Below are 23,133 nucleotides of genomic sequence, written 5' to 3' on the forward strand. Positions count from 1 at the left end.
TCTCTTTTGAGATACAAACACTCTTTTGGAGTGAAAAGAAATTTGACCCTTCGTAAATCCCAAATTAAAATAAATCCAGCTAGTTATTTTATATATATATATATATATATATATATTACAACTGCCATCTTTTACTCATTTTCAAATAATATTTATTAACTAGCAATTGTCCCAAAAGGTACAAAGAAAGGCTAATAAGATTATTAAATTGGAATTGTTGAATTTTTCTAGAAGAGATGTTGGTTCAAGCAGCCCGGTCACCTACACTGCCCCGACTCTTCCCGATAAACCCTGACAACTATTATGCATTTGTGAAAAATTAAAATTTGCACCAGTAAACATCATAGATATACCTATACAGCTGGATTGTTGATTAATATCTTTGGACGTTGAATAATTTAGGGTAAATCTATTCGTTATTACGCGTTTGTGAAAAAATGAAAATTTGCACCTGTAAGCATCACATATATATACAATAATGAATAATTTAGGGTATAATCTATTCCGTAAACAAAGGATCAAAGGGGGAAGGGTTGAGCTTTGTGTACTGGATCAAACCTCTGAGATTCATGGGAGAAACGAAGGAAGAATCCCCACCCAAAACTTCCTCTGTAATCCACTGTACTCTCTTGCAGATTGAGCACCCTGGATCCAACCCACAACCTACACGACCATTGTATGGACCATCTCCATAGCATGCTGAAACCGTATCACTAAAACCTGCATACCCATTCATATATCATCAGTTCATCATAAACATATGTAAAAAAAAAAGTTTCAGAGAAGATAATTTTGGGGAAAATTTAATGGATTTAACCAGTTAAATGTTCGTTACGATTTTTTTTTGGAAAAATAACATTATCAAACTATCCGGTGTAATTCATTGTCAAAAATGTCCTCCGGAATCCCTAAAACTATTTTATATATTCATTGTTGTCCAATGATAATTACCTAATGCCTTTCCATTGTTAATTAGGTTGAGCATGAAATCGTAGTTATTCACATAGATGAACATTTCTAAATTTTCTGAGCTAATAAATCGCCTAACCTCAACAAATTCTGGAATAAGGCGTACTCATATGCTTATAAATTTATTAAAAATGCTATCCATAATATGTCTTAGAATTCACATAAAATCTCCCAAAAAAATTGGTACTGATACTTCCCAGCAAATAGTTTTTATAAACAGGGCCTGCACTAATACTTACCAGCAAATAGTTTTCATAAGCTTTTAATAGTGACTCCACAAACAGTTGAGGACCAACGGTCGCCTGCAGAGACTCGTTCACCATGTAATTCCCCACAATATCGTTGGCTCCAACGTTGATTGCAAGAACAACATTAGACAGAAAATATTTTGCGGAATAACCAGAATCATTCCGCAGCATATGAAAGAAATTTCTGAACTCCTTCACCTGGCGCTCAAAGGGAATGACGTTCTGAAGAAAATTTTATCAAAACTTCAGATAATCAGAAAAGATCATCCTAAACAGGCAAGAAAAGGCATATACTGCGATCTTTAAAGAAAACCCAATGTCAAAATGAATGAATTGTTACCAGGTGTTGAAGAGTGGAATCAAGCAAGCCACTTCCAGCAGAAGCAAAATTAGCACCATGAGAGATATCCAAATACACTTTAGGTTGAAACCAGGGAGTAGGAAAGGGTAACCCTAAACCAGAGGCTGTGAATCCAAGATCATAATATTAATTTCAGAGAAGAGGGATTTGTGAGAAGAGTAATTTTGTTCTTCCATATACAGATTACAGATTACTCGCATCGAATTTTTTTAGTCAAATTGATCGCAAAAACTGAGATATGAGTAATCCAGAAAAATATTAAATTTATATATGAGAAAACATAAAATATACAGGTAGCCATGTCAGTGCCAGAATGTTGCTGAGCTATCTATTTTCTTTAACAAAAATACCAGATAATGAAAAAGCAACCAGATTGATCATGGAACTCACCTATGAAATCGAAAAGTGTTCGGCCATCAGAGAACCGACCAGTGGGTTTCTGGAAGAAAGATTGGCCATATGGAGCAAAGTCAGCCTGAGCCTCGATACTCGCATTCACAAAATTATTATTCCCAGCATCTGCTAATGAGTAACTCGATTTCATTTTCTGAATCCTATAGCCACCGGCATTTCCTTACTTCTTCCATTCAGTTCTCCCAACACATGATTGTCTGCATCTAAAATATTTGTAATCAAAAGGTTATACACTAAATTTTAGATAAGCATGAAGAGATTAAAATTGCTGAACCATTTCCAAAGAAATCAAGGCAAAAAGAGAAGTGATCATCAACCATTGAACTTCTCCACCCAGCAATCTGGTTGATCATTAACCACCGGAAGTCCAGGGTACAGTAACGATTTGATCAAAATAGTTTGACAGTGTCATTTGGTAGTCTTCAAGGACCTTGAGCAACAACCACCTATTGTATCGCTTGGCCAAATAAATACCGCTGCACGGAATGGACGAAGAACTAGTTGTCAACGCCATTACAATAGATTCATGAACATCTAAAGACACAGATGCATACGCGCTAAGGCCTTTAAGAATGCATTGAACCCATACAAGAAATTGTAGGGGTTGTATGAGCTGTGCACATGCAAGATCATTAGCTTTTGTGTTTTTTTGTGTTTAAAATCTTTGCTTTTTCTGAGTTTTTTCTTTCAATCCTTGCTTTTTATGAACTTAGCGTGCTTTCTTGATTTTCTGCATAGAATCCTTTTTCGTGAGCTTTTGTGCTTTTTTTGACTTTCTATGCTTTCTTGATTTTCCGTTGTTTCGTTTTCTGGTTCAGATCAATGGTTGAAAGTGTCTCACCTGATCAAACGGATCAAAGTAAAAGTGTCGACGAAAAATTGACGCATAGGAAAAACCTATCGGCCTAAATATTTACTAAAAATATATAATAATATTTTAATCACTTTAAACCTTTATTTATTAAAAATATATAATAATATTTTAATCATTTTAAATCTTTTCATTTTTATTAATCAAAATACTTACCATTTAAATTACTTACCATTTAAATTGAGAATGTTCTCTTAGGTTTGCGTACTAGTTTGTTAAGCTAACAAAATAAAAACAATTTTTTTTTTAAATTAATGATATGAATTTTAATATTTCAAATGTTTTTTTTTTTAAATTAATGGTATGAATTTTAATGTATGAAATGTGTTATTTTACAGTGGCCTGTGCAAAAGGTTAGCTTTCCTATGTACTATGTACAATGTGAAACCAGAGTTCAAATTGAATCTATTGTTTGAGAAAGCCAAATTAGGCGAGTCTCCTTAATCGGCCTCATAATGTTTGAGATTTTACCTTGCGAATATTCTTTGCACCTGTGAATAAAATAGAGAATCATATTTTTAAGAAAAATTAAATGTTTTAGCTAAAAAATTAATAGATTTAACACTCTTAAAATGTAACTGTAAGTAGCTTTGTTACCCCTTTCACTTGTTTGTTTTAATGGCTGACATGGCATCTACTTAAGTAACTTGATTATATGCTTCTATTTAATAGACACGTATTTCACACAGTAGAGTTTGAATACCCTTTCACTTTTTGTTTTAATGGCTGACATTACATCTACTTCAACTAACTTTGATTAGATGCTTCTATTTAATAAAAACGTATTCATACAGTAAGTTTGAATAGTCTATAAGAATTAGATCCAAAGTTTTGGATGCCCACTGGGAGCCCACCCTTTGTTGAACGTAGGATGTTTCTTGGACTTGCTCGAGGCAATCATTGTCAATATGCTTCAAAGCGAGGAAACGATAAAAGTTCCCCCCAGAGAGCTGCAAATTACATACTCAACCAGGGGCCCGTGATTTTCCCAGAGAGCTGCGAATCATAAACTCAACTAGACCGCCTCCGCCAGTCGCCATCCTCCATTTGCACGGACTTAAGACCTACGATGAAATTTGCTTTATTTTTAGTAAACTGAAAAGTCAGTTGATGCCCAACTGGCTTTTTCATGCCTCCATTAATTCCCAGCTGTCAAACGTGTGGATGTAATCATGGATCTGATGAAGATAATACCGAGAATGGGCGGCTGTTGACTTGATCTTCGATAGTCCTCCACGTCTCTCTTTTCTAGTCTATAAATACTGGTTTTACAATTTATGTAACACATTTCTGCGTTCTGCCCTTGCGGCATATTCAGGTTTCGCTTGCTCATAAGAAACCAAATAAAATATGGGCAACCATGTCTGCTGTCTCACGGTGGGCAATCACAAAGAAACCATTCAGTTGGTTCTCCTTGCCGGAACCGTTCAGATCCTTCATAAACCACTTTGCGCCGCCCAGATCATTCAAGAATTCCCTCAGCATTTAGTCTGTCACTCCGATTCATTCTACATCGGCCATAAGACGCCGATTTTATCTCCGAGTGACCAACTGAAGTTGGGCAACAAGTACTTCCTTCTACCCCAACACTTCTTTCACTCTCCCTTGTCTCTTGTATCTTTGGCTTCCTTAATATCGCCGCCCCCGCCCACAAAATCTCCACTTACTTCCACAGTTCGCCTATCAGCACCGCTTCGCAGTATCGAACGCGCTTCTGCTTTGTGTCAACCGTTTGAGATACAGAAAAGCGACGCTGGGAGAGGACTTCGGATCAGAGTTTGCCCGGAGTTTATTTCAAAGCTTTTGGAAGACGGATGGCATGACGCTGATGAACGTGGGTGTTCAGTAGGCGGGGATTCCGCAGATGATGAGAATAGACTGTTGAATACTCCCGATTTGAGGAAAGTCTATGCACAGTTGGTCAATTGCAAAGCCCAGTGTTGGAGACCTAGGCTTGAGAGCATCAGGGAAAATGACAAGATGGTCGGCCACAGGAGATTCATGAAAATTAAAAGATTGGAACAGATGAACAATTCGTTCTCTTGATCAGTTCAATGTGTTGTGCTCTTTTTTTCTGTCACATCTTTCATTAATTCTGCCATAGCTTGGCCAAGATTTCTGGTGCAATATCATATAGTGCTACCTTGTAGAGTTTTCGTTTTTTCTATCAGCCATGATAGACATTTCTGCTGAAATAATTGAATTCAAGTAGACTTGACCTGGTCAACAGTGCTGACCTCCAGTCAATCTAGCGGGCTCTCATGTCTGGAAGATAAAGAAATATGCATATAAAACATTGGAATTCATGCGCATATAAAAATGGGTAAGAGCTCGTTGAATTGAATTGAAGTGAATGGCTAATATTTATTTTTTAAATTTAAACTAATAATAATCAAAGGATAAATTTGGTTAAACTTGGTTATAGCCGTGCGTTGGGAGATGATGATAATAAACCTACGAGAAATTAGGGGCATTTCTGGTTATACCTTTTTTCAGGAAGAAAAAGCGAGATTATATTATATGAGAAATATAAAAAGCATACATATGTCCAGATGCTGAAGATTGTCGCTATACAAAACCTGCTAATAAGACTGTAGCCAGCATATCCAGGGTGCAAAGGAACAAAAGCAGATCACGCCTCTTGATGATGTTCTTCTTATACCTGCCTAGTAGAATATATTGTAAGTAATTTGTTGGAAATCATTTTGACATCTATTACCGTTCAAAAAATTATAAAATTTTGAAATAAATTTATATTAAAATATATTTATACCATTCTAGTAGAATAGGCTGTAGAATATATGGTAGTAATTTGTTGGAAATTATTTTGACAAAACATTATAAAATTTTCAAATAAATTTATATATATTACATTTCAGAAAATGAAATTTCTTATTTTTATTGATGACGAATTTTAATATTAAATTTTGTTTGTTTTAAAATGTATTAATAAAAAAAAAATCATTGTCTTCACCCAATTCAATCCGTAGTCAAAGTAATATGAAATCTATGAAAATTCAGATATGCAATCTTTAAATAACTATTTTTAAATCCCCATGTTTGCTACCTGGTTTAAGGAGAGGAAGATATAAAAACAAATCTCATAAGAACATACATGCTTCACAAAATCCAAGGTTCAAATCCCCGAGTAGAGAGAAAGATTAAAAAAAAAACTTCATAATATCATTGCATGCTTCACAAAGATATTGTTGTTTTGATTGACATAATTTCATGTGTTGAGATACTCGTCACTTCGACCAATTTCACTTAATTACGTTGTAGGAAATGGATCCATAGCATCTAATGCCCCAGTGGCTTGTGACCATCTCCAAGCAAATAGAGAATGGTGCATCATTGAACACATGTATATGCTATTCATTGCATAGTTACTAGGTTTTGACAACCCATGGTTTTGCCAATAATATATGATGATGATGATGGTGGTGGTTAACGTCCACTGAGACCAAATTGGTCTATCGGACCTATAATTTTCTTAGTTTTTAATTATCTGGCTCCTCGTCTTTCTTGGCGAGATTGGTGCTATAGCTTTCTTTTTTTTCTCTACGGTCTTCCAACTTCCTTTATCTTGCATCTCCTTCATCTCTTCTGGTTCTTGGGACATTGGTATCTTAGCTTCGCGATCTATTGTGTTCGTCCTTTTGAAGATAGTCGAAGAAGAAGTTTGGTCTAGGAGATCTGCTTTGCTGTTAAATGAAGATTTATTTTGTGCAGTATTCGAATCCTCATAACTGTTGATTTGTTGGGCGGGGCTTTCTCCCTGCTTGTCTTGAGAGTTGTTTCTTTCTTGCCCAATTTCTTATGATTCAGAGTTTTCTCTAGAGTATTCTTCTTTGATGACAGTGTAGTGTTCTTTTTGTGCTCCTTCCCACCATGTAGATCTGTGGTGGTTTTTTCTAGCAGAATTTTTCTGGGAGACTTTTGGGCAATTTTTGGCTAGATGGCCTGTTTCAAAGCAGGATCGACATCTGAAGAGGACACTTTCATAATCGAGTTTCTGGTTCCACACATAGTCTTTACTTGTTAGGTTTATGTCAGCTGGGAATACGACACTGAAGTCCATTTCCAAACAGATGCATGCATAGGTGGTTTTGGCATATTCCTCTGTTTCTGGGCACCTGCAGTAAAATTTCCCAAGCATTTCCAATGGCTTTTAGAGAGGAGAGATTCCAGAGATGCAAGGGCAGGCTTGGCAATCTCACCCAAACTGGTGCTGAGTTTATGACTGCTGTAGAGGGATCGAATGATGGGTTCCATGGCTTCATGAATAGGCCTGATTTTTCCCAAAACCAAGGGCCGGAATCTAGAATACATTGTCTGCTTTCAGGATTTTCAAAATCTACTATAAAGAAATCCCTAGCACAAGGGTAGATATTAATTTTATCAGAAATGACAGGCTTCCATACTTCCGAGATCCAATTGTGGAGCGCTATCAGCCGCGGCCAAAAACCATTGAACCGGCAGATTAGGGCACTTTCGGAAAACTTCAAAGCCTCATTGAGTGAGGCCTGGACCACCTGGGCAGTGGGAGCAAGGGCTTCACTGACGATATGGGCAAGAGCTTGCCTTCCAGAAGAGGATGAGTCAACAACTATTTTCGCGAAGCTGGGAGCCATATTTTACTTGCCTGTAGAACCCATCCGTAGAGAAATAAAGCAGAAGATAAAATTAGATCTAGATTTAGTCCCAGAAAATTAGAACTAAAACCTAGCCATCTAGATCTAGATCTAGCCGCAGAAGATTAGATCTAGAACCCAAAATGTGCAAAACAGACTTATTCACTCAAAATTTTCTGATACCGGTGACTAATCAGATCTCACCTAAACAACAAGTGCAGATCAAAATTATTAAACCAGCGAGAGAAGAACCTCTTTAGGATTTGAATCCATGTTACCTCCCACTGTTGACAACTTGACTTGATCTTATGCACTCAAAAGCAACGGCTTTCTGTCTTGCTTTCGTGTACCTCAAAAGCAGGCACCTTTTCAAAGCCTTCCATCCGCAGAAAAAGTCTCACCAAATCACCATTCATCTCATTGCTTCTGAGCAGAGCCGAAGACAACTCAACTCATACTCCTGTTCTCAGCTTTCAACGGATCTGTTATGGAAAAAATCCGCGATCTATTGCTCCAGAGTGTTGAACCCAGATCCAAATTCCACGCTACAGAGCTGCGAGCCACACGGATTTCATATCACAGGTCAACAACGTTATTTCAGAGGGATGGCACCGCTCTGATGCATAGATCTTCCCAGCAGACGGCTACATGCACCCAACAAATCTACCCAGCAAATCTATATTGTTCTCAACTTTCAACGGATCTGTTATGGAAAAAATCGTGATCTATTGCTCCAGAGTGTTGAACCCAGATCCAGATTCCACGCTACAGAGCTTCGACCCACACGGATTGCAAATCATAGGTCAACAACATTATTTCACAGGGATGGCACCGCTCTAATGCATAGATCTACCCAGTAGATGGCTACATGCACCCAGCAAATCTACCCAGCAGAAAAATTCTTGTAACTAGTTATATATCTATATATAACAAGTTTAAATTCTTGTAACTCCTCAATAGCAAAGGAAAAAATTTTATAGCTCCCTTTATTTAGTAAATCTAGCTCCCCTTATTTAGTAAATCTAAATTTATTAAAAATTTCTTCACATTAAATTTAATTTCATTTTTAATATATATAATTTAAATTTTACCTTTAATTTATGCTATATAATTTGTAATATAAAATAAAATCAAAAAATAATTTATTTGAATTTAAATTCATTTTTATTATATATAATTTAAATTTTACCTTTAATTTATGCTATATAATTTGTAATATAAAATAAAATTTAAAAATAATTTATTTGAATTTTATAGTTGCACTTTTCTTATGTTAAAATCTTTAGGTTATTTTCAAATAACATTTATTAAATATTTAAAAAATAATATAAAAAAAAATAATCATTTTAACTTTTTAATATTTATTAAATATTTGGGGAAGATTTAGTCTCGCTATGTGTTGATAGAGAGGAATTGAGAAAAAACCATGGCTGGAACAACGAGCTCTTGCGCTTTCTCACCTACACGGCTCTTTTGCCACAAGGGAAGCGAATCACTGAGAAGAAGCAGTTTCACTGTCGCCGCCGTGCCACTGCTCAACGTTGAGAGACCCATTGGTCTAGTCCTCTGGCGATCTGATGGTGCTTTCGATTTATTTGGGGCAAAGATCGGTAAGGGAAAGAATGGACGTGGATTAGAATACTGGTGGCCAGTGAGCGTCTGTAGGGACCTCAAGGACTTCACCCTTCCCCTTGAGAGGCCGATTCATGAGATTAAAAACAAATCTAGTGAGATCCCAATCGCTTGCATCAGAATAAGATATAAGGAAACTGGAGAAGAAACAAGCGCGAAGCAGGTGGAGAGGGTACATGCAGGACTCTTTCATGGGTACGCCCAGATCCGCGATCCGAGGAATAATGACGACTACAGTCGTGGATATGACCGCCCACATGCCACTGGCTCTGAGGTTAGGGACAGACTGCCCTATGCGTATCTCCTCCAAGAACCAACGTTTGACAAAGGCCAGTCCGATCCAGAGCACACACGAAACAGGCAGTATTCAAAGCTTTGTGAGGCCCTCAAGGGAAGTTTCATGACCTAGGTTTTCCAAGCAAAATCCATCCCGCATCAGGAGATATGGGCTCCTCTGATAATAGCAGGCACTTGTACTTTAGATCTGGTGCCCCCTGAAATCGTATGGAATCCGATAAGCTTACACTCCTCTCATCGAGGAATCTATGCGGTGCATGGCCCTGGATCAATCTCCCTCATCATGGAAGGGTGGATTAATCTCAGATCTGCCAATGATCTAATAGATCTGGTGCTAAACAGACGGATCAACCCACGCCAAGCTTAGACATGGAGGCATGCTCACACAAAGGCTCTCTTTTGCACTAGATCACAGCCCCAGAGCGTAGATCTGACTCAGGGACTCGCATCTGTTAAGATAGATCTGGAGGGATCAGATCCTGAAATACCTGAGGATAAACAAAGTTCACTCTTTATCAGATCTAGGGAAAGGAACTGATACAAATCTTTATCAAAACCCTGTCAGGAAGAACGATTTGCAAGCGAACTAGGAAGGGGACGTTGATAGAAGAAATAAAGTATGAAATACAAGCATATACAGGCATACTAGCAAACATGCAAAGCTTGATATATGCAGGACAAATCTTACAAGACCAATACACAGCACAAGACTATGGAATTGTGTCAGACTCAACTATCATCCTAAACACAAGGCTGAGAGGTGGCAGCTTTGGATCTAGCTCAAAGGGCACAGGTTCTTTCAAGGATGTCGTCAAAGGGAAGGGGGAAGCCATCAACAAACCAACACCACCTCAAGACCTACCTGGACCCTATATTGTGGAACAAAAAGCGCAGACTCCAGTACTGACAATTGATCTGCCTAAGGGAAATAACTTTTATACTGATTTTTACACAAAGGCTGTCATATGCAGATTCAATGGCTTCTGGCCCAAAACAGATGCATTACAACAATGGATCTTTTCCACATGGAAAACAAATTGTGACCTCCATTTATGCTCCAAAGGTTTTTTTATTGTCAGTTTTGACATAGTCAAGGAAAGGGAATATGTCCTCCATGAGGGTCCATGGTTCTGGGGCAATGCATGACTCTTCATGATTCCCTAGTTCCTAGGTTTTGATGCCACTACTATGGTGGTTTCCAAAATGCCAGTATGGGTCAGACTACACAACCTCCCGCTACATTTTTGGCTACCCAGAGTCTTCGAAGCAATGGGGAATGTGATAGGAAAATACCTCAAGATAGACGTGGAAAGAGTTTCAAGAGGCATACATACTTTTGCGAGAATTTGTGTAGTGATAGACCTTAGCCAAGGCTTACTCGATAGCATAATTCTGATCCATAATAACACACAGTGGAAACAACCATTAGATTATGAGAATACAACATTCAGGTGTCGTGGCTGTCAACAAACAAGTCACCTTCTCAGTAACTGCCCGCAAGTCAAAAAAGACACCAGAAGAAATAAGAAGCAATCACAAAAACCAAGAGGCTGGCAACGCACAGAGAATCTATATGAAGCAACAAAGGATGAGGAGGCAACTATCCCTCCACCAGTTCCTGATGATGGGCCAATTGAGGAGGTAGCTACAGAAACCATTCCCAAGACACACAAGGCGCCAGAAACTAAGGAATCTGTAGCACAGGATCTAATGGACTCTTTGCCGGAAAAGATACCAGACATAACGGACACCAGTGGAGCCAAAAGACATCATTCTCCAGACCCCTCCGATTCAGACAAAGACAATCCTCACCCTGCGGAGGACACTTCTCTGGTACTTTTTTCGTCCTCACTGACACAAGGGGAGTGGCAAAAGGTTGGGGAGAAAAAAGGGAGAAAAACATAATTTTTCCCAATTGTACATTAATTTCTATTTTCTGACTTTTCTTTTGACAGCATTCTTTTAATCTGCTTTTGCATATGCGATTTAGCATCTACAAAATGTAATTTTGTTATTTTTAATAAAATTACAATATTTATTAAATATTTAAAAAATAATATATAAAAAAATTAGTCATTTTAACTTTTTAGTATTTGACATAAATTATAAGGATATTGGGAACGTTCTCGCCCTACAATTTGCTTATATATAAAAAAAAAAGGACCGTGAAAAACAAATATGCAAATAATAATTAATGCTCTGATTTTTGATTGATCAGATGTGTTCTTTTTACAGTAGCCTGTGTACAAAATGTAGTTTTCCCATGCGCAGTGCATTAAATTAAGTTTCGGTGAAACCATTTTTAGTTCAAATTAAATTTCGGTGAAACCAAGTTTGAGTTCAGATTGAGTCTACTGTTTAGAGAAAAGAAAGTTAGATCAGCTCTTTTCAATTGGTCGATTCATATTTGTTAAATTATTTTTGTGAAATTTTTTGAACGTTTTTTTGGGTTTTTGGTCTAATTTCTTTATAATTTGGTAGGAATTTAAAGAAATCATAAGCTTGATGGGTAACTTGTGTACGATGGAAGTGCTTTAAGAGTTTTTCAGGGTGTTGATTCCATATAAACAGTGAAAAAACCAGTTTAAATAACACAAATCAAAATCTCATCTCACATTTTTAACCCAGAGAGAAATTCCAAAAACTCTCACTAATACAATTCCATTTTCTTCATGAGAAAAGTCTTCAGCAAAAATCACATCATAATTTTTTTGTCGAAATGTTTTGAACCAACAAATGTGATTCATTGTCAAAACTAATGTGATCTATTTTTCTTGTTAATATTTTTTATTTATCAATATTTTTAGAACTATCTATCTATTAATACACAAGACAATATATCTCACTCTATATCTCACTCGTTAGATTTAAACGAGTACAAAAGCTAAACATATAACATATACCGCCTGGTGCATATACATCACTACACGGAGCAGTAGAAATAATGGAAGTATGAATAGCTTTGTTACCATTTCACTTTTTCGTTTTAATGGCAGAAATTAAATCTACTTCAATGAACTTGCTCGGTAATAAGAAGGTATTTCAGATGATAAGTTTGAGTAGTCTTATAGGAATTAGATTTGACGTTTTGGACGGCCAGTTCACGACCGCTCTTCGTAGAACGTCGCATTCTCTTGGAGTTGCTGTGAGGCAGTTACGGCCTGCATCTGTGATGTTCACAGAGAGCTGCGAATCATAAACTCAACTAGGGCCCATTCTCCATACCTGCTTTTTATTGGTTTGGACTCTGGATAAAGAAGTCCACGGTAAAAGTTTCAATTTGATAGGGAGAAATAAGAACGTATTTCAGAGTCCACAAAGTAAGTTTGAATAGTCTGTACGAATTTGATTCGACGTTTTTGAGGGCCAGTCGGGCACCACTCTTCGTTGAACTTCCGGTGTCTCCTGGACTCGGCTTGAGGCTGTCATAGTCAATAAGTTTCCAAGCAAGCAATTGGTAAAAGCCCTCCCAGAGAGCTGAAAATTATAAACTCAAGCAGGGGACCCCGCCCGTGCACCCGTGATGTTCCCATAGAGCTGGGAATTATAAACTCAACTGGGCCGCCGCCGGTGCACCCTTGATGTTTTCCTCATCCTCCATTTGCACGGACGTAAGACCGACGATGAAATTTGCAATATTTTGCGTAAACTGAAAAGTCAATTGATGCCCAACTGGCCTTTTCATGCCTCCATTGATTCCCAACTGTCAAATGTGTCGACGGAAGAGAATACCAAGAATGGGCGGCTGGTTGACTCGATCTTCTCTACTCCTCCACGGCTGGTTGATCTGATCTTCTCTACTCCTCTAGTCTATAAATACTGGTTTTAATTTTTTTTATAACACACCACTTTTGCGGTCTGCCCTTGCGGCATATTCATGTTTCACTTTCTCATAAGAAACCAAATAAGATATGGGCAACCATATCTGCTGTCTCAGGGTGGGTAATCACAAGGAAACCATTCAGTTGGTTCCCCTTGCCGGCACCTTTCAGATCTATCATAAACCACTCGGGACTCTGCCGCCATGTATTCCTTCAACATTTAGTGTGTCACTCCTAAATATTCTATATTCTACATCCGGCATAAGACGCCCACTCTATCTCCAAGTTATTAAAATAGCTAATTACTTTGCCAGGGAGAAGTTGTTAAAATTAGAGTGTTAACATAGTCAAGTCGAGTTAAGTTGTATTTTGAGAGTATTTTGAGTAAAGTTTAGTGTGTGGTTGTATTTTAAGTTGGCTAAAATTAGAGAGTGAGTTAACTGAGTTTAGTCAAGTCGAGTTAAGTCGTATTTTGAGTGTATTGAGTAAAGTTGAGTTTAGTGTGTGGTTGCATGTCAAGTTATTTTAGGTGAGTCTCTAGTATGAAAAAATTTAAATATTCCTTACGGGGTTCATTGTAATCATAAGTTTTTGTGTGATCAATTGAAGAGCCACCTATTTTGATTAAAGTTGAGTTTAGTGTGTGGTTGCATATCAAGCTATTTTAGGCGAGTTTCTAGTCCGAAAAAGTTTAAATACAAGTTTTTGTGTGATGAGGAGTTTAGTGTGTGGTTGCATGTCAAGTTATTTTAGGCTAGTCCGAAAAAGTTTAGATACAAGTTTTTATGTGATGAATTGAAGAGCCACTTATTTTGAATAAAGTTGACCTTAGTTTGTGGTTACATGTCAAGTTATTTTAGGTGAGTGGCTAGTTTGAAAAAGTTTAAATATAAGTTTTTGTGTGATCAATATAAGTTTTTGTGTGATCAATTGAAAAGCCGCCTATTTTGAATAAAGTTGAGTTAGTTTGTGGTTGCATGTCAAGTTAGTCCGAAAAAATTTAAATATAAGTTTTTATGTGATCAATTGAAGAGCCACCTATTTTGAATAAAGTTGAGATAGTTTGCGGTTGCATGTCAAGTTATTTTAGACGAGTCGCAAGTCAGAAAAAGTTTAAATACCTCCTATAAGGTTCATTGTAATTATCAGGTTTTTGTGTGATCAATTGAAGAGCAACATCTATGTGTTTTATGTGTTAAATTTGTGTTTTACCTCTTTTGATTTTCCAACAAATTAGTATCACACTAAATTCATAGAGTCTTAAAAAAAATTCAATTAAATAAAATCCCTAAATTGGCCAAGTGATTAAAGTGGGTAATTTTTTCTTTAATTTTGAAGTAGCAGAATTTTCTGTGATATCTTCATTACTATGAATGTGACCTGTGTTGATACTGTGAGGTATTAACACTCCAAAAAAATCATCGTTCCAAAGTGGAATAAGTCACGTGGGCTGCGTACTCATGCGTAAGTTTGAATATTTTTGGTTCCAAAGTCACGCTGTTAGTTTGACTTTAAAAAACCTGAGTGAGTTGTTGAAAAGTCCTTTATTATATAATAATAACCAAAGATTTTGTTTAATTAAGGGACGGGACTTGCTTTTCAACGAGTTGGGAATAACTTTTATAAAAAAGGATTTATAAGTTTATGAAAGGTTTTTGGTTCCAAAGTAGCGCAGTTGGTTTGACTTTTAAATACGTGAGTGGGTTTTTGAAAAGTCCTTTATTATATAATAAGAACCAAAGATTTTGTTTAATTAAAGGGACTTGACTTTCTTTTCAACGAGTTGGGAATAACTGTTATAAAAAGAATTTATAAGTTTATGAAAGGTTTCCTTTTTATATTAAAAAAGTAAAAGATTTTATATGAAAGTTTATAGGGTCTTGCGGACAAATTTTAAAAGTTCTTTTCGAAAAGAGAGAAGTTTAGAGTTTTATTATTATTGGAAGAGAATGATTTTTTCTTAAGAAAGATGGTTTGATTCAGTTTCTAGCCATAATTTCTATTATTTACAGGGAAAGATTATGATGTGTGGGCTATTAAGATGGAGACTGTCATGCCCCTACCTTGGTGGCGATCTCTCAACCGCACGATTGGGGGTGCGGCACCATCAACCACTTCTTTTTTAACAATACTCGCGGTTGTGGACTACGCCTACTTTTTATACTTAGTTTATTTTTCAATTGCTAAGTACACTTTCATTAACACAACGGAAACTTTCATACATTATTCATCATTATTATATTTTAACATAAATGCACAGCGGATAATAAACCAGGAGGGGCAACTGCCTGAAATATGAGTCTGCCCAATAATAACAATACTTCACAAAATATTCAATTTTACAGCCTTTACAGGAAACCCTAAGTTTCTTGGTACAATATCTGTCAAAATGTTCAAGTCGGCGTGTACTGTTCGGACCACCCAAACCACCATTCGGAGTGCCCATGGATACTTCTGCCCATCGCACCTCATTCAACAAAACTCGTGTCGTTCAGCCTGTGCCTATGGCATGTCGCCCTACTCGGCGCCAACCCGCAACTTACCGAACTTCCAAACACCTCGTTCGCACTTCTGCCTGGTCGCAGCTCGTCGTCGTGCCGACTGCCGGCCAACCGTTCACCTCAACTCGCCGTCGTGTAGCAGCACTCGTGCTCATTTCATTGTGTTCACAACGTACCCCCTTTGCCTGACGCCCATTCGTTGTTCGCCCAACTGTCTTAGCGCCCATCCACACTCCACCGCAGAGTTTCGCACAACACTGGCTCGTCATTTAACCGTCGTGCAGCGGTGCCCTTCGTGGGTCACTCACCCACCGACCAATTGAAACATAGACCCGTCGCCGAGTTCATCCACCCGCCTGAACGCGCCCACAAAACCTGCATTTTCCTGCCAGTTGCGGTGCGACTGCCCACCCGACCTACAGTCCACCCTCCTGAACAGTGTTCACTCCTCGCCTTAGTGTTGCGGCTATGACCGTCTGCACCTCGCCTCAACGCATCCGCCCAACACTTGGCTCATCCACCAAGCACCGAACTCACCTTTGTTGAACTCTGACTTGTTTCCTTTTGCAAGTGACTCGCCTCCATGTTTATATGGCTGCCCGCCAAGGTGGGGGCTTCGGCCGATGGCCAAGCCGACCCAACCTTTGGTGGTTCCAACTTTCAACACGGCCCAGGGGTAGGGCACCCGCACATGGGACCGCCCACTTCTTTTTTAACAATACTCGCGGTTGTGGACTACGCCTACTTTTTATACTTAGTTTATTTTTCAATTGCTAAGTACACTTTCATTAACACAACGGAAACTTTCATACATTATTCATCATTATTATATTTTAACATAAATGCACAGCGGATAATAAACCAGGAGGGGCAACTGCCTGAAATATGAGTCTGCCCAATAATAACAATACTTCACAAAATATTCAATTTTACAGCCTTTACAGGAAACCCTAAGTTTCTTGGTACAATATCTGTCAAAATGTTCAAGTCGACGTGTACTGTTCGGACCACCCAAACCACCATTCGGAGTGCCCATGGATACTTCTGCCCATCGCACCTCATTCAACAAAACTCGTGTCGTTCAGCCTGTGCCTATGGCATGTCGCCCTACTCGGCGCCAACCCGCAACTTACCGAACTTCCAAACACCTCGTTCGCACTTCTGCCTGGTCGCAGCTCGTCGTCGTGCCGACTGCCGGCCAACCGTTCACCTCAACTCGCCGTCGTGTAGCAGCACTCGTGCTCATTTCATTGTGTTCACAACGTACCCCCTTTGCCTGACGCCCATTCGTTGTTCGCCCAACTGTCTTAGCGCCCATCCACACTCCACCGCAGAGTTTCGCACAACACTGGCTCGTCATTTAACCGTCGTGCAGCGGTGCCCTTCGTGGGTCACTCACCCACCGACCAATTGAAACATAGACCCGTCGCCGAGTTCATCCACCCGCCTGAACGCGCCCACAAAACCTGCATTTTCCTGCCAGTTGCGGTGCGACTGCCCACCCGACCTACAGTCCACCCTCCTGAACAGTGTTCACTCCTCGCCTTAGTGTTGCGGCTATGACCGTCTGCACCTCGCCTCAACGCATCCGCCCAACACTTGGCTCATCCACCAAGCACCGAACTCACCTTTGTTGAACTCTGACTTGTTTCCTTTTGCAAGTGACTCGCCTCCATGTTTATATGGCTGCTCGCCAAGGTGGGGGCTTCGGCCGATGGCCAAGCCGACCCAACCTTTGGTGGTTCCAACTTTCAACACGGCCCAGGGGTAGGGCACCCGCACATGGGACCGCCCACCCATATATTACCATGAGCTCACCCTCACACTTCGTTGTTTTAACTAAATGACTTTGTGTGTTCGCTCGCCCGTTTAGCCAACTCGTTGCCCTCGCCCGAGCACGCGCCCAACTCGTTGCTTCGCCTGACCAACTCATCTGCCCGCCCTTCATGCGCCTATCGTCGACACTGCAAATCTTAGGTTAAACGCATTTGTTTCGCCTTGTAAGGCCCACGAGTTACAGATCGTTTGGCAAAGGGCACATGACGGGCAAGCGACGAGCTGCGAGGTAACCGATGAATTGGGGCGCACCCGCACAATGTGACGAGCTGACCGAACAGAGGAGACGAGCCAACGTGCGACGCGAAAGTCATACTGAAAAATGACTAAGTGTTGGGCGGTGAAAAGTTTATATGTGGAGGCGGTCCCGCACATGGGCGGACGCGATGGAGGGGCGAGTTGGACGAAACAGTGGGTCGGCTTGGTAAGTCGACGGACCCCAACAGATGGGCGAACCACTATATAAGTAAAGCGTTGGAATGGTGGCAAAATTTATTCAAGCAAAGCTTCCAAGTGTTTATATAAGTTAGTAGGGTTAGCTACTTGGAGAGTTTGAAATTGGGTGAAGTGCAGGCACACTCTTGGGCCGTAGCACGAAGCTGCAGTGAATGCAGAAAATGGAGTCGTAGGTCGTGCGAAGGCATTCAGGAGAGGGCATCCGAGGGTGTAGGCCAAAATGACTGAACAGGCGAGGGCGTTTGAGGGAATTTGTCTAAACGACTGTTCGGGCGAGGTCGTTCAAAGGTGTTCGGGTGAGGGATTGTGAGGGCACCAGCCTGAGCGACTGAACAAGCGAGGTCGTTCGAAGGCATTCGAAGTTGTGTGAAGGCGAACGGGCGAGGGCGTGTGAGGACATCTTCCCGAACGACTGAACGGGTGAGGGCGTGCGAGAGCATCGTCCCGAACGACTGAATGGACGAGGTCGGTCTGAATGACGGAACAAGCAAGGGCATATGAGGGAGAGCAAGGGCGTCCGCCTGAATGAGTTGAGGGTGTTCGGCCGAATGAGATGCAAGTGAACGACGTGCTGAACAGTGTGATGGTGAATGAGTTACGACGGACGGTAGAACCGATGGGCACTTCGAACGGTGGTTCGGGTAGTCCGAACAGTGCAGACCAGGTTGCACAGTTGTGATAGATATTGTACCAAGAAAACTTGAGGTTTCCCGCAAAGATTGTAAAACTGTATATTTTATGCAGAATTTTTATTATCATTGGGTAGACTCATATTTCAGGGAGTTGCCCCTCCCATTAAAATATCCGTTATGCATATGTGTAAATGGTAATAACGATGAAGATGATTATTTAAATGTTTCCGCTGTGTATGTGAATGTTATACTTAGGCGTAGTACACACTTACAAGTATTGTTAAAAAGAAAGTGGGTGGTGGTGCCGCACCCCCCATCGTGCGGTTGGAAGAGTACCGCCAGGGTAGGGGCGTGATAGGTGGTATCAGAGCCCTGATTCAGAGAATCGTATTTGCAAAAAAAGTTGATTCCACTGCACTTCGTGACAGGTGGTATCATAGCTCCATATTCCGCGGGCTTTGGTGATTCAGAGAATCGAGGAAGATGTCCATTTTGCAGAAAATGGGTTTTGCAGGGATTATGACCTTCGAAGAATGGCAAGGGCACACATCGAGGCCAAGTCAATCTGAAGGAAGTCTACTTGAAGAATCAAGTGATTTGGAGCAAAGAATTGCAGAATTGAGCAAGGACTTGTTCGAGACAAGGGATGCCCTTCGTGCTTTTGTCAAGGAAGGGATCTCTGACATGAATAGAGGTGAAGCCTATTGACTTGCAGGGAAAGTGGACTTGTTTGGTGTAGAACTCAAGGAGTTGAAGATAAGGCAGAACTTGCTTCGAAAGAAGCTGGAATGGCTAACCCTTGAGAAAAATCAGTTCATAGCTTTCATTCATGATAAGGAGAAAGTTGCAGATTGTGATGATAAGGAAGAGAAAGTCGTGATGTATGACTATGTTGCATATATGACAGCGATGGAGGATGAACTTGAAATTGTTTAAGTTGGACCAGGATCGTGCAGTTTGCAGACATTGGCAGATGAGGATACTCACATGGAGGAGCCTCATCATGAAGTAAGTACTACTTATACTTTTGTTTCATTTGAGCTTTTGGTAGATGGGCCATATGCAGGGAAGGGAAAAATTAGTTTGCCGATGTGATGGAGGATCTTACCATGGACGTCTACGATGAAGCCTTATATGGAGAGGAAAGGACCATTGATTGTTGCAAAACTTGTTGGGGTTGTTTGTGACCTTATGGCAGAAGGTGCAAATACCCATGATAAGGGAGGAACGTGATGCTCATTATGGAGGAATGGGTCATGCTTTAGCCATATGGAGAAATTGGCTAAGTGCCCGACATGACTCATGGACAGATTAGAGAAGGGCACATTGAGTTTGATGATACTTGGGTGGACTTCTCACGGTCAAGACCAAGAGGAAATCTTGGTGGAACCGTTAGTGGGGGAGCCATGGTGGGAGAGACTCATGTGACGATGATATTGTTTGGGTGACCGAGTTCACTAGACCGGATTGTAGACTTGGATGATGATGGCCGATTGTTGTGATGGGTCTACTTAGTTGGAAAACATGGGCAACTTGAGTCATGGACATCGAGTTGGAGACATGGAGCATGGAAGTCTTATGTAGGGACACTATGCAGGAGCACTTGCAGAGGTGTCATTTGTGAGCATCCAATTGGGAATACCAAAGCAAGGATGTTATGCGGATGGATTTGCTGATGTAACATGGAGATGTTTTATCTATGAGCCGATGGGGATGTTGTGCACTTGGGTACAACAAGGCCGTGGACTTGGTTGGATTTGTGAGCAGACTATGGAGCATTCCTACTACAGGAGAGCTGAGTCATCTTGTAGAGACCTTTGGGCCGAGACATGTATGCTTGCTAGGGTGTTGGTTGGAGATGGCTCAAGGAGCTCATGATGACATGAGGTTTTGACTTTTGGGACTTCATATTATGGTGGAATTGGAGGATCTGATGCATTGAGGAGCTGAGGTCAGGGAATTTGATGCAGTATGGGGTGCATACTTTTGAGTACATGTATGGGTGTGCTTGAGAGAGTGACTTGATGTGGAGGATCGATATGATACACTTTGGAGTGATGGAGTTCCAACGATCATGATGCCTTATTGGAAACACTTGGGCATGGGTTGAGCCGAGGCTTAACCACTTTTGATACATGGGAGTTGATTGATCTATGATCATGGGTAGCATATGGATGATGAGACAGGTGTATACTTGTTTTCTTGGCAGACTTGAGGGATGACACATTATGGATATGATGGAGGTTGCTTCATGGACGTGGATGTGGCACATAGAGAGTCGGTTTGATGAGAGGATCTCTTCATTTTGAGGAGATGAATTTTACACATATATGGATGATGATGTTGGGATAGATGCGGCTCATTTCATGCAACACATTGACACCAAACGTCATGGATAGCATGTTGCAGATGAGATGGGGACTACCTCATGGACTTGGGCATCACTTACATTTTGATAGAGATGGAGATGGATTCTTAATCAAGTTGGTGTTGTGACAGGAGGCTAGGAGAAATTATTGATGATGGCATGAGGATGTGCATTCTCATGGTTTGAGCGTGATAGTTGGACTAATCACCTGACTAGTTCAAGTCATGGGGGCTATAGTAGTGTATAGATATGTGTTAGCATTGTGTTGGAGTATCATGACGGCAGTTCACACAATGACGATACATGATGAGGTCAAAACGATATGTTGCAGTGGGCATGTCGCTTGAGTTGGACAAACCAACAGTCCACGGTGGGGTAGCATGTGGGGATTGCGACGGATGTGGTTGATGATCATGGATTGAGGAGACTTTCCGATTCATGGAGACATAAGCCTTTATGGTTTATGCGATGGCAGAGTAGAGGTAGGCAGCATGAGCATTTTGATGTTGGAGCTAGCGACACTTTGCGATGTCGTATGACGGTGTTGTCGAGGACGACAACCATTTAGAGTGGGGGAGAATGTAAGGCCCACGAGTTACGGATCGTTTAGCGAAGGGTGCACGACAGGCGAGCGAAGAGCTAGGAGGTAACTGACTAATTGGGGCGCGCCCACACAGTGCGACGAGATGACCGAACAGAGGAGATGAGCCAACGTACGACGCGAAAGTCATCTTGAAAAATGACTAAGTGTTGGGCGGTGGAAAGCTTATATGTGGGGGCGGTCCTGCACATCGGCAACCACACCATGGGCCGACGCGACGAAGGGGCAAGTTGGACAAAACAGTGGGTCGGCTTGGTGAGTCAATGCCCCAACCAATGGGCCAATTGCTATATAAGTAAAGTGTTGGAAAGGTGGCCAAAATCATTTAATAAAAGCTTCCAAGTGTTTATGCAAGATAGGAGGGTGAGCTACTTGGAGAGTCTGAAGTTGGGCGAAGTGCAAGCGAACTCTTGGGCTGTAGCACGAAGCCGCAGAAAATGCAAAAAACGGAGCTACAGGTCGTGCGAAGGTGTTCAAGCGAGGGCGTGCGAGGGCATCGGCCTGAATGACCGAATGGGCAAGGGCGTCTGAGGGCGTTTTTCTGAATGACCATTCGGGCGAGGTCATTTGAAGGTGTTCGCGTGAGGGCCTGCGAGGGTGCCAACCTAAATGAATAAACGGGGGATGTCATTCTAAGGCGTTCAAAGTTGTGCGAAGGCGAATGGGCGATGGCGTGCGAGGATGTCTGCTCGAATGACTAAACGTGTGAGGGCGTCCGCCTGAACGACTAAACGGGCAAGGTCATGCGAGGACATCCACCCGAACGAAGGAACGGGCGAGGTTGGTCTAAAAGACGAAATGGGCGAGGGCATGCGAGGGTGCCAGAATGAATGACTAATCGGGCGAGGGCATCCGCCTGAATGAGTTGAGAGCATTCGGTCGAACATGCTGCAGGGGAACGAAATGATGAACAATGTGATGGTGAATAAGTTGCGATGGACAGTAGAACCGGTGGGCACTCCGAACGGTGGTTCGGGTAGTCTGAACGGTGCAAGCCGGGTTGCACAGTTGTGACAGATATTGTACCAAGGAAACTTGGGGTTTCCTGCAAAGACTGTAAAACTGTATATTTTATGTAAAACTGTTATTATCATCGGGCAGACTCATATTTCAGGGAGTTGCCCCTCCCATTAAAATATCCATTGTGCATATGTGTAAATGGTAATAATGATGAAGATGATTAATTGAATGTTTCCGTTGTGTATGTGAATGTTATACTTAGGAAAGTTGAAAAATAAACTAAGTATAGAAAGTAGGCGTAGTCCACACTTACAAGTATTGTTAAAAATAAAGTGGGTGGTGGTGCCACACCCCCCATCATGCGGTTGGAAGAGTACTGCCAGGGTAGGGGCGTGAAATGCCTGAACACGCCAATGCCTTGTGGGCATTACATCCTCCCCCACCTAAGGTCATCTCTGTCCTCAGCAATCCGGTCACACGACATCGCAAAGTGTCGCTAGATCCAACATCAAAATGCTCATGATGCCTACCT

General features: G+C 40.9%; 2 protein-coding genes across 2 annotated transcripts; one reads left to right on the forward strand and one right to left on the reverse strand.

The window, feature by feature from the left end:
* Positions 1–1,101: 1,101 nt before the first annotated feature.
* Positions 1,102–2,122, reverse strand: LOC149199832 (GDSL esterase/lipase 6-like). The gene is made up of 3 exons (XM_089400729.1): positions 1,969–2,122; positions 1,558–1,682; positions 1,102–1,439 (listed from the first exon to the last, which is right to left on the reverse strand). Exons 1-3 carry the CDS (start codon positions 2,120–2,122, stop codon positions 1,104–1,106), a joined length of 615 nt encoding a protein of 204 aa, XP_089256855.1. The 3' UTR covers positions 1,102–1,103.
* Positions 2,123–4,165: 2,043 nt separating this feature from the next.
* LOC149199833 (uncharacterized) lies at positions 4,166–4,978 on the forward strand. Its single transcript, XM_089399464.1, has one exon. The coding sequence runs from the start codon at positions 4,214–4,216 to the stop codon at positions 4,907–4,909; it is 696 nt and encodes a 231-aa protein (XP_089255590.1). The 5' UTR covers positions 4,166–4,213; the 3' UTR covers positions 4,910–4,978.
* The last annotated feature ends 18,155 nt before the right edge of the window (positions 4,979–23,133 follow it).

This window comes from Pinus tabuliformis, chromosome 2_1 (assembly GCF_031772625.1).
Source record: "Pinus tabuliformis cultivar Carrire ecotype Pingquan chromosome 2_1, CPIR1, whole genome shotgun sequence".
NCBI classification, from domain to species: Eukaryota; Viridiplantae; Streptophyta; class Pinopsida; order Pinales; family Pinaceae; genus Pinus; species Pinus tabuliformis.